This window comes from Podarcis melisellensis, assembly GCF_964234715.1.
Source record: "Podarcis melisellensis genome assembly, chromosome: 11".
NCBI classification, from domain to species: domain Eukaryota; kingdom Metazoa; phylum Chordata; class Lepidosauria; order Squamata; family Lacertidae; genus Podarcis; species Podarcis melisellensis.
The window spans coordinates 27,407,341-27,419,296 of NC_138543.1; the positions used below are offsets into that span (position 1 = coordinate 27,407,341).

Here is an 11,956-nt window from a genome sequence, read left to right on the forward strand (position 1 = left end):
ATTCTGTTTCCACTGCCCCTCCACAGAAATTCTGCCTCTGGTGTGTTTTCAACATGCCTCTGGGACTAGATCTTCAAATCAAACCCTGAATTAAATGTTTCCAAACAGAAGTAACACTTCATTCAGCTATCATGACGTTAAGCGCAGGCTAGAAATATGCATGTGACTATTACAACAGGTCCTCCAGCTCTCACTGACATATGTCACTCTCTGGAATGCTCTGTGTCTGAAAAAATGGCCTAGAACTTGGTGAACTATCTGGTGCGGCAGGCCAAATTCTGTCATTAAGGGGGGAAAGAGCCTGCACTAGATGGTTTTGGTTTCTTTCAGCAGGTAGCCTTTCTGTAATATCACAAACTGCTGTTGAAATCTTTCCTCCATTTCATAAGCAGTTTGCCGTATGGAGAGTACCCCAGCCAGCCAATTAGGAGCCCTGCTTGGCCTCCCAGAGGAGAGGGCAAAAGTAAATAATGTGCATCACTTTTTGTTCTCACCTTTTTAATACATTAATATGTTTTGAGGGGAAATCATGACCTGCTGATTTATTTATGAGTAACTGAAACGACAGAAGTTTTTTCAGAATCTTGACAAAACACCCATCTTGAAATTTGTACTGTATTGGATTTAGAATTATTTGGGTAGTATGTGGAATCAACAAGGTCTATATATTTTATTCTGCTATGTAGCATATTATACCACCTTATAAAAGTTACTGCAGAGTAGTTAAAGGAACAAATTTTTACACACACACCCCACTGAATCCCTTTTGATTTTTGGGAATTCCAGACAAGTAACAAGATTAACCTGATAACTCTAATACTTAATTCCAATCTGCTCCCCTGTAAAAATAAATTTTAAAAACCCTTGCTTTTGTTAAACTAACCACACACAAACATACAATGGAAATTAAATAGCTGTAAAACTGTTGTTTGCACTTTTACCCAGTATTTAAAAGACAATTATTTCCAGAAAGTTGGCGCTTGTAACCATACAGATGATAAAATTGATTCCAGTTACAGTCCATCTTTGTTTGGACAGGAAATACCAGTAGTGTTTGAAAAATGGATTATTAAGGACTTTTGGTTCGCTGAAGGTGGCTCACACAGCAGCGTACTAGGAAAAAGTGTAGCATTTCTCCAGCCCAGATTATTTTCTCTGCAAATCTTTGGAACAGGAAATAAAAAACAGCTAATGGTTCATGGGGCATGTGGAATTAGTTTAAGCAAACCTCAACCCTTCTCCTTCTGGCTGCCTCCTCTTTCCTATGCTGTTTTGTCTATGCTTGCCTCAGAATATGTCAACAAATTTCCTTTAAGCTCCAAAGAGGAGTGAGCAGTGGGAATGCAGGCAGTATAGTGGTCCTTTCCATTAAGGGGGAAAATTTAGAACAGATGTGCATTCAAGAAGGTACAAGTTGGTCTTGTTAAAATATTTGTAAAGAAAAATAGCTTCAGGATCTTCCAAATAAATCTCTATTGAGCTCTAGAGATATGAGAAAGGGGTATGGTTTTTGTTATTCTGATAGCATTCTTTCCACACAATACTTGATGATGAATCAAGATACGCTTAGATCTGGGAATCTAAACTGAAGAGGCATAAGTAGGAACAGAAAACAGTTGTGACTTGAGGCTGGATTATTGTTTACTTAGTAGTTAATGAACAGAATAATTGTTTCATGGTCCTCTTATATCATCAAATTTGCTGGAAAGAATGCTGCAGCAGCAAAATGACTAATTAAAATAAAATCCTATATATCCTAGAGGTCTACAGCTTTGGATACAACTACACAACCATGCTTACTATATGTAGGGTTCCTGAATGAGGTTTTCCCTTAGGAGATAAACACTTAGGAAATATCAGGGTATAGTTTGATGTATGTTATCCAAGTGGCATGGATCATTAAGAACAGGGTTTGGGGGCTAATATTTTCACAGGGACAAGGGAAACACAGTGACCCTTGCAAAGTGTTTTTTTAAAAATGCATTGTCATTTCTAAGCATGAATGGCATCCAAATGTATATTGAATCATTACAATTAGTTCAGTAATATTTGGGTACTTAAATGCTACCTGATGATTCATTCTTCCAGTTCAATTTCTAAAGAACAATGGTGCAAAAAAATGAAGCCAATATTATTTTAATAAACTATTACGTATTAGACCTTAAGACATATTGAAATAGAACAGAACTTTTCTTTTTTGTAATGTAGCTTTTATTAATCTTCATATTTAAACTTTAACAAGGTTGCATTGAGATTAATCTTTGTTTACAGTAGAGCATATGGCGTGAAACAATTACTTAAAAATAAAAATAAAACAACAATAAACATTCAGATGTTTATTCATTCAGATAAACATTCAGATAAACTATTAACAAAATTGTGGCAAAGTGTATATACGAAAATTATTACAGTTACTACAAAGAACACAACTTTTATGATACTCCTTGCAGTTTGGTCTTAAAGTGGTGTAATGACATTGTCATGTCATCGGTCTCTGAACATTTTTTTAATTTGCATGTTGTTGTGTGTTTAAAACATGCTGTGCATTTATAAAGCTTTTATCATCCCAACTAATGCTTTGGCTCTATGTTTTGGACATAGAGTTTTGAAGTTGGGGAAGAAGGAGAGAGGAACAGGAGAAGCTCAAGCTTCTTCTCTCAAAACCCTACCCAATTCTGCTCATGACATCCATGGGCCTTTAAGAAATATTAATATGTTTTACGCTTCATTGGAATGTCAGTTGATATAGTAAGGTATATCATAGGTCAATGGCAAAAGTCAATTAGTCTTATTAGTCTTAGTTTGCCAAATCAGTCATTTTGTACCATGAGTCCACATTCTACTTTATTGGCCAGTTATGTTTTGCCCATTTGACATCATGGCAAACCATGTTTTGTCTGCACTGAGCCATTGTGGATCAAGTACTGAAGTTAATTTATCTCCAAAATGTGTACTTTTACTTCCCTATGATTAAGAACAACATACCACCACTCTTTTCTAATACAGTGGGGGAAAGGCACAGAAACATTGCCGAACCCTGGAAAATTGAAGTGCCTATCCTTAGAATCCAGGTGTGTCTGGTTTCTTACTTCACCAAAGAAGCTTTTATTATCTTGAAATGTAGATATACTCCTGTCAGCAGCAGAAAATGCATTTCAGAAATGTGAGCTGGTAATATACTGATACTTATCTCTCACCAAAGTGCACAGGATATGAAATTGGCATCCTCAACATATAATAATAATAATAAACCAAGTTGCTGAATTATTGGAACATATATCTAAGAAACTGATACAGTGACAGATGAAGGTAGCCACTATTGTGTACTCGTTTTATATGCCCTCTGTGCACACAGTTCAAAGTACAGGAAAATAACCAATTCCACAATGTGTGTGATAGATAGATACACACACACACACACACACACACACACACACACACACACAATTTTAATGGTGGCTTCCATGTGTTTCTAGGGAAAACTGTAATAATTCCAGTATGACCAGCAAAACTTCCCTTTGATTGCTGATTTGGCCTCTTTCTCATAATCCTTAGGACAGTGAAAAGAAAGGATTTATGAATAAGCTCTATGCCATCCAGGAAGTGTGTGTCAGTGTCCAGAACATCCTTGATGAAGTGGCTTCCTTTGGAGAAAGAATAAAGAAGTGAGTGTTGACACACTGGTGCTCCGTTTCTCTCAGATGGTGTTCACATGCCTGTGTTTCCCCAAGGAAGTTGTGAAATGTTACCTGTTTTAATTTAGACAAAAAACATTGTTATGATGTACATTGCAAAATAACATTATACATGTTTTGCCACTGTTTGTAATTTTTATCAGGATTTTAAAAAAAATATGTAGTACAGAACAGAAATAGCAGTGCATCTCTGAAGGAAGAAATAATTCTGAGTCATAGTTCATAAGCTTAACACTTTGTGACAAGAGAGACCATGCAGATGGCCAAGCTGCCCCTGACGCTCTTGAGAATAACTGGTACTCTGTATCATCCTGCCAAATGGCAAGAGCACATTAGGTGCTGATGTGGGGCAAACAGGTTATTTGTATGGGCTCTTGGGCAACTTCAGCGCAAGAGCCTGAGAAGATGGGGTGGGTAGAATCAAAAGGATTTCAGAGACTTACACCCATTCCTAAAGAATTCACTTGAAAGCAACACTGACTGATTTCAATGAAAATGGGTGTGTTTAAAAATCAGAGCCTTGTGCAAGGGCAGCAGGTTGTGTTTTATCTCTCCTGCCTCTCCCGCGGCACCACCATCAGACCTGTTTGGGGCAGGATCTCACCAAGCTCTGAGCGGTGAGAAGTTTTAGGGGTTTCTACGTGTGCCCTGTGTTGTTTTTATTGGAATGAAGATAACTGGAGACTTCTGGCATGTATGTGAAATCAGGTTTATTTATACAGAAACAGCATAAGATGGAAGGTTCACTCATCCTACTCTGCCATTTGGTTCTTAGGGGACTCCCAGATTCCATAGCACTGGGTTTTTCGTAGAGAGCAAGTCTTGCATTTCAGACTCTGTTCCAAGGCTACAAGTCTACTGTTGTTGCTTGAGGAGAAACTGGGGTAGCAGGGGGAAGAAAGACATAGCAAGATCACCTCTACTTCACCATCTCTTTAGTTATGCAAAGGGACATTTTCTCAACTAAAGGGAATCTGCCAGGCTAAATTTGTCCAATCATTCTGACCTCTTCAGTAGTCTCTCTTTCTGCAGAATACAACCTTACAACTATTTTTAAAAACCAAAGGGTCCCATAGTATTTTATTCCCCTTCCTCGTTTCATTTCATTACAATACCATGTTCAATTTGGCAGTGTGTCAAATTGCTAAGAAGTTGGTAGGAAGGGATGGGAGGAGACAGCATGCCTTACTTCTGTTAATTTTTTCATTCAGCACATTCAATTGGACTGTTCCGTTCTTGAGCTGGCTGGCAATCGTTGCCCTCTGTGTGTTCACAGTCATCCTGTATTTCACTCCACTGAGATACATTGTCCTTGTCTGGGGTAAGTAAAGCCTTTCCTTCCCCTCCAAACCTGTCTATGCCACATAGAACAAACTGTTTATAAGGGATGAGTTATATTGTCAGTAGTTTTCTGTATTTATGATCATGAAGCTACTACATGATGGAAACAGACAGGTTAGTTAGAAATCACAACTGTGTAAAGATTTAGACTCACCTGCAAAACACATTTTTCTTGCCCAGCATCTTAGACTTAATCATGCTATAAACATGTATCCATGAGGATTCTTCATATATCAAACTGTAGCTTTGTCTAGATATAACTCTGATTTATTTTCACCACTTATATAAAAATAGTGGCATTTCAATTTATATAGCACATTTAGGACAATATGCTTTTGTTTAGCCTTTTATCAAATGGAAATATATAGAGGCAGTTCCTATGAACTAGCAATGAGAGGTCACCTTTAAATGAACAGAAAAGATACATGTATATTACACAGGCTGCTTCATACATTTTTTAAAGTGTGCATTTGTGTGCATTTTAGAGCAGGAATAGCCTACATTGTGCCCTCTAGATGTTATTGGACTGCAATTTCTGCCATCCCTGACCATTGACCATGCTTGCTGGCCACGATGGGAGTCCAAAAGCATCTTAAGGACACCATGTTGGCTAGTCTTGCTTTAAAGTAACCAGCAGTGTAGAATGGCATGTGATGAGTGAGAGTTAAAAGGTGTTTCAATTAAACACTAAACTTGGGAGGCCTTTAGTTAGTAAAAAATGTTCATTTGTTTTACTGGTTGGGACCAGAAGGCAAAATCAAAATTCCCTCTGCCCCAAGGAAGAAAGGAAGAAAAGTGAGAATAATAGGAGCACTTGGCAAGAATGGGTTTGTAGCCAATTGTGTCTTAATATCATTGTAAGAGCCACTGGACAATGTATTAATATGATTTATCACTTTATTTAGGGATCAATAAATTTACAAAGAAGCTCCGAAGTCCATATGCAATCGATAACAATGAAGTACTTGATTTCCTTTCCAGAGTTCCTTCAGATGTGCAACTGGTATGCATTTGATATGATCTTAAACTCATTAATTACTATTATCAGGCAGTGTTAATTTTACGTGTACAGTGGTACCTCAGGTTACATACGCTTCAGGTTACATACATTTCAGGTTACAGACTCCACTAACCCAGAAATAGTGCTTCAGGTTAAGAACTTTGCTTCAGGATGAAAACAGAAATTGTGCTCTGGCGGCGCAGCGGCAGCGGGAGGCCCCATTAGCTAAAGTGGTGCTTCAGGTTAAGAACAGTTTCAGGTTAAGAATGGACATCTGGAACGAATTAAGTACTTAACCCGAGGTACCACTGTACTTGCACATGATGTTAAAGTTTCACATTTTGGCAATTTTTAATGTAATACGTTCAGTTACAGTTCTGGCAGACAGGCAGATAGACAGATATATAAAAAGGAAGCATCTCAAAAGCTTCCATTCATTATTTATTGTCTATTGATTTTGTAATAGGCATAGGTTTCTTTTGCGGGGATTTTTTTTTTAAAAAAAATCTTAAAACTAGTTCTGCATTCCCAATAGGCCTATGTATATGTCACAGAGGCCTGCTGTTTGGGGGTGGCAGCGGCAAAGCATCCCACTTGGCATGCCCCTGTGCCAGATATAGAGACAATGTAGTGCCAGGCTGTTTTGCCAGACACTCCTCTCTTCAACCATGCATAGCCTGTGGTAGCAAACAGGAAGATGAAAGCAGAAGGTACCAGCTTATAAGCATGAGCAGACAACTTTGCCCAGTATTTCATAGCAGCAAGATGGTCATATGGAATTGTCGCCACTGTTCGCTGGTGGTGGAAATTATTCTTGAACAGTTCGTTGCATGATGGGGACATTTTCAAAAATGTAAGGCTGCTGCACCCAAAATCATATTTGCAGAAGTGTGTGTTGTCTGTTTATATAAAACATTTTCTTTGCTATGAATATTTCCATTAACTGAGGGTTGAATTTGAAACTGTTTAAAAAAGCTGAAACATCAGTCGAAAGATACCTGGATACCTGCAGTTTTAATGTTCCTGACAAGGTGGGCCACATTATTTTGAGAATGTCATTATACAACTGGGAGCTCTCTGTTGGTGTAGCAAGAGACTCTTAATCTCAGGGTCATAGGTTGGAGCCCCATGTTGGGCAAAAGGTTTTTCCACTGCAGGGGGTTGGATTAGATGACCCTTGTGGTCCCTTCAAACTCTACAGTTCTGTAAAGAAGTTTATAAAGTAGGTACTGTTCATTTTTAAAGTCATATCCCGTGGGGGAGACTTCACTGAAGTTTCTGCCACCATACTGCATTATTTCCTGGCATTATTTTCCTTGTGTTGCTTTTCCTCCTAGCAATACATAAAAGTATTTGACCTTTGGGGTGCAGGGGTCAAATAGCTTGTAGGTGTGATAGCAAGAATACTTCCTTACTCCTTTGCATGGATATATTTTTTTTGAAATCTTGTGGTTGTGTTGAGTTGAAATTTCTCTCTTAACTTTGTGTTTAAACAGGTGCAGTACCAAGAACTGAAACATGATCCTACCCACAGTCCAAGTAAGAGGAAGAAAAACAACCCCGGCTAGCCAAATCCATGTGCTGAGGAGACCATCATCTGTTCAAGGGGAAAATAAAACTAAAAAGCTCTAGACCTAAGGAGCATTTCCTCTCTCTAAGCTTTATTTATTTTGCCTTTTATTCATAATGGGAAAATTTATAAATACTGTACAAAGGGATTTATCAGTGAAATTGCACTTGAAGTTGGACAGAGTTATGACGAAGGCTTCAAATTTAGTTTAAGCTGAAGTTTTGTTGGAGTCCATTTATAGCATGAATGTGAAATGGTAAGTGATATGATAGGCACACGTGACTGGATAAGTAAAAGATACATTTTTAAACTCATGCTCTGGTTAATTTTTAAAAGCTAACTGAGGATTTATGCATGACCCATCCTTTTATCCAAAGAAGATCACTCTTTTTTATATTTTATACATTTTGCCAGAAGAACAGAGCAAAGGCACTTATTTGTGTGTTTCATCCAAAAGAAATAAAACTGTAATTAGACCCTGCTGCAAATAAACAAACTGACTAGGGCTTGCCTAGAAAGCAAGCTATATATACACTAAATGCAAATGTCTTACTGGAGCTCCAAAGATTTAAAGAAGTTTTTAACACTTTTATCATTCCACCACAAGACTTTGAAAAAATATATATACCTGTATCTAAAATACTGCCAGGTTTATAACGGATTGCATCTTTAACTTTTTATATTGCCACTAATCTTGATTTGTACTTACTTAGCCTAGTGAAGAACCTGCATATCGTTCAGTAGTGAAAGAAATATTATCAGATTAAAACCATATTGCTTCAGGTGTCAGGCTGTGAACACCTTTTGTGCACATATAGTATGTCAATACTAAAATCTGTTTGCTTCCTAATCAAAAGGCCATTTTAAAAGGCTTTACAGCATAGCACTTGACCTAGTACTGTGGCAAATGAAAAAGAAGCAATGTGGGCTGAATTTATATACCTGTTTTGTTTCTTCATTTGATTCACCTAATCAGTCCTCCTGATAGTTAAGTGCCCTGTTGCGTGGAAAGCATTTTTTAAATTGTGGCAGATGGGAATATGGTTTACATTTCAAAACATTGCCATTGCATAATGAGTGGCTAGGAATATATTCTTAAACTGTGACCAGTGGAGCTCTTGAGTTGAGTCTGTACACCTAAGGACCTTATCATGTAGTCCTTACAGAAAACCTGCAGTGGATGTCAAAAGGACCAATTAAGAACTAATGGATTTGTGCCCTCAGGGGGGAAAGAGATTCCACACTCTTCATTACAGAACATTCAGTCTGTGTGGTGGCTGCTTACCAGATTCTATTGCACTACTTACTGTTAAAATAGTCCTTTTTTTGAGAGAGAAATATTCAATAGTATATGCACAGGAAAATGTATATACATTAATTTACATCTAAAGGTATTCTTAAACTACATTTCTCATGAAAGCTGATTTTGAAAATTATTTTTATCTTAGAGATGTGTTGCTGTTTCTTACAAAAGAACTATTTTGAAATTGCCTATTTATACAACATGCTTGAAAGAATGCCAAACAAGTTATGTATCTGCAGGGAAGACTTGACCCGAACATGTTCTGGTTATGTAGCCAGGTGATCGTGACTTATTCAATATGCACATGTATGCAGGTCGTGTCTCTGTTTATTGCTGATGAACAAATATGCCATTAATGAAGTCAACCTATTGAATCGTCTGTATTAATGTTGATAATTTCTTTTAGTCTGGAATATTTTGTTCACAGTGAAAACCTGTTACATAATACATGAAGACTTTTCTCTTTATTTGTTCACTTACTATTATCTATCATTCTGTGGGCTTTTTTTCCCCCTGTACAAAATGCTGACCTAACTTATTTATGCCATTAAACTCATATGACAAACGATTGATTTACTGTGTGAAACATTATGGGATAAAGAAGAAAGAGTTCATATACTGCCCACTCTCCCATGCTCAGGGAGAGCAAATGTCCACAATTTGCATAACGGTATTGATGGGAAAGCATCTATAATGACCACTTTGGATTGGGGCCAGCAATTAAAAGTAATATTGGTGACTGCTTAGAGAAGTTATTTTCTCTCCTAGAGTTATAAATGCACTTGGAATTGCTGCATTTGGATCTCCCAACACCCCATCTGAGCTCTTCACCTGCAGGGGGCTGTTGCCTTTTGGTTTCTGCAATGGTCATAGAACCATAGAAGAGTTGGAAGGGATCTAAGGATCATCTAGTCCAACCCCCTGCAATGCAGGAATAACCCTAGGAAGCCCACAAGGATGACATAAAGACTACAGACCTCTCCTGCTGTATGTTCAGTGGCATGCTGAGTACTGAGATTCCAATCAGCTACCGTTAATGGTCATTAGAGCTTATCACACATGAGTTTGTCTGATCCCCTTTTGAAGCCATCTAAACTCATGTCAGTACATTCTGTAAATGAATTGCATGGTGTGTGCAAAACTGCCATTTGTCTGTCCTGAATATACAGTTAATCAGTTTCATTGAATGATTCCAAGTCCTAATAACAGGAGGGATAAAACCTTGTCTCCTAATTACCTCAAAACATGCATTTTTTAAATCGGCTTCATTCCTGTTCTCCACTTGTTATATGGAAGTTCCATCCACGTAGTAATTTTGTTTTCCCTTTCTGTACTTTCCCAGGTCTTTTTAAGATGAGGTTACCAAAACTGCACATGGTATTCCAAATGTGGACTGCTCCATAAATTCATATAGAATTCAGGTGCGTGCCAAATACATATTCTGTGCTGCGTAATCATGAGACTCAGCAGTATCTTCAGTATCTTTTCATAGCACCAGGTAGAGTCTCACAGCTGGAATTCAGCTGCTGAATGAGTAAATAAACCACCTTTTTCCTGCCTGAGAACATGCTTTGCCTTTCCACACATTTATCAAGGGTTACTGCTAAGTTTACAAGCTTAGAATCCATGCAAGAGAGTTTGCATGAAATAATTAGTACCAAGTTCTTCATATTTCTGTTAGTGACTTGTCTGTAAGCTGTTGATGTTCTCCTTTGGAGAGGAAACTTCTTTGGGGAATAAGCCTGCCTTAAGCGTCAAGTGTTTCAAGATGCTCTGTGTGGTAAAATTAATTCTGGAGTGAGCATCTACACCTGTTAGTGTCCTTATTTTGATAACTCACCTCAGGCATTTTTTAAAAAAGCATTTGCTTTCAGAAGCACATAAAGCTGCTTTGTAGTAGAACAACATTTGCTATAAACAATTTTAAATCTATTGAGAGAGACAAAAGAAATTTGCAAAATGTTTAGGTTTTCTACCTACTGCTAAAATCCATTCATAGCTGTAATTTTCAAATATCACTTAGGGAGAAAAATGTTCATTTTTCACAGTAGATGTTTCATGAATTACTGTTTGAAATGCAATAAGAGAGAGAGATGGAAATAGTATTTTGGGTGTTTGTGTTTTTCTTTAATCCAGTAGAGTGGAAATCAGGTCACACTTTCAAGTCACATTTTCCACAGCTTGGTCTGAAGCGATCCTTTGAGCCTGAGGTTTATGTACTTTTACTTGGAAGTATTTCCCATCAAGTTCAATAGAATTTTCATCCAAATAAGTGTATATAGGAGTACAGCCTTGATGTAGTCTTGCACGGCTTCAGACATGGGAGCTTTAAAGTGCAAGCAACTACAAAGTTCTGAGCTTGGTACCCTGAGCAGACCTACAAGTTGAAACAGTGAACAAAATGAAAAAGCAACCATTTTAAACTAGCGACCAGGAATATTTGGCTAGGTGTACAGTTTGTGGAACAGAGAGTGCACTCCATTCAGAGATTTGACAGGAACCATGCCCGTCAGAGTGGCTGCAATCTGCTCCCTCTACTTATGGGAAGCAGAATAGGGAGATGTACATATTTTATGGGCTAATAGCCGTAAATAAATATAAGTAAGTAAGTAGGGAGATGCACCTCGTCATAGCATGACTCTTCCCATTGTCACCGTGCCACCCCTGTGCGGTTTTGCTAAGTGTTTTGTGATGTGTCAGATCAAGCTTCCCTCCACTTGCTTCCCTCCAGACATTACGGACTGTTTGTTTTATTTGCTGCTTTTTATGCCAGAGTGTCTCAAAACAAGTTATATTGTAGAAAGAACAAGGGACATTAAAACCTAATTTAAAAACAAGATAGAAAATGCCCGTGTGTTATGTATGACATCCTACATACCACACCGCTTAAAAGGAGGGCACAAAGAGTCCACAAACATAACTGGTTACTCTCCCAATTAAAGACCAAGGGACTGAGTAAATAGAAATGCTTTTGCCTGGTGCCTCACCTCCTCCACTGATAGTCCCAGCTGCCACACCCAACAAAGCCTCCAGCTGGGGCCTTCTTC

General features: G+C 38.0%; 1 protein-coding gene across 7 annotated transcripts in view; it reads left to right on the forward strand.

The window, feature by feature from the left end:
* Positions 1-9,481, forward strand: part of MCTP1 (multiple C2 and transmembrane domain containing 1) — a gene marked incomplete at its 3' end in the record, with an annotated part of 170,454 nt that extends 160,973 nt beyond the window's left edge. For all 7 annotated transcript variants that reach the window (XM_081930144.1, XM_081930145.1, XM_081930146.1 and 4 more), the window contains 4 exons: positions 3,556-3,665; positions 4,907-5,016; positions 5,942-6,039; positions 7,533-9,481. In XM_081930144.1, the coding sequence (XP_081786270.1) occupies positions 3,556-3,665; positions 4,907-5,016; positions 5,942-6,039; positions 7,533-7,604 (390 nt within the window). The remainder of the gene's footprint in view (positions 1-3,555; positions 3,666-4,906; positions 5,017-5,941; positions 6,040-7,532) is intronic.
* Positions 9,482-11,956: the final 2,475 nt, after the last annotated feature.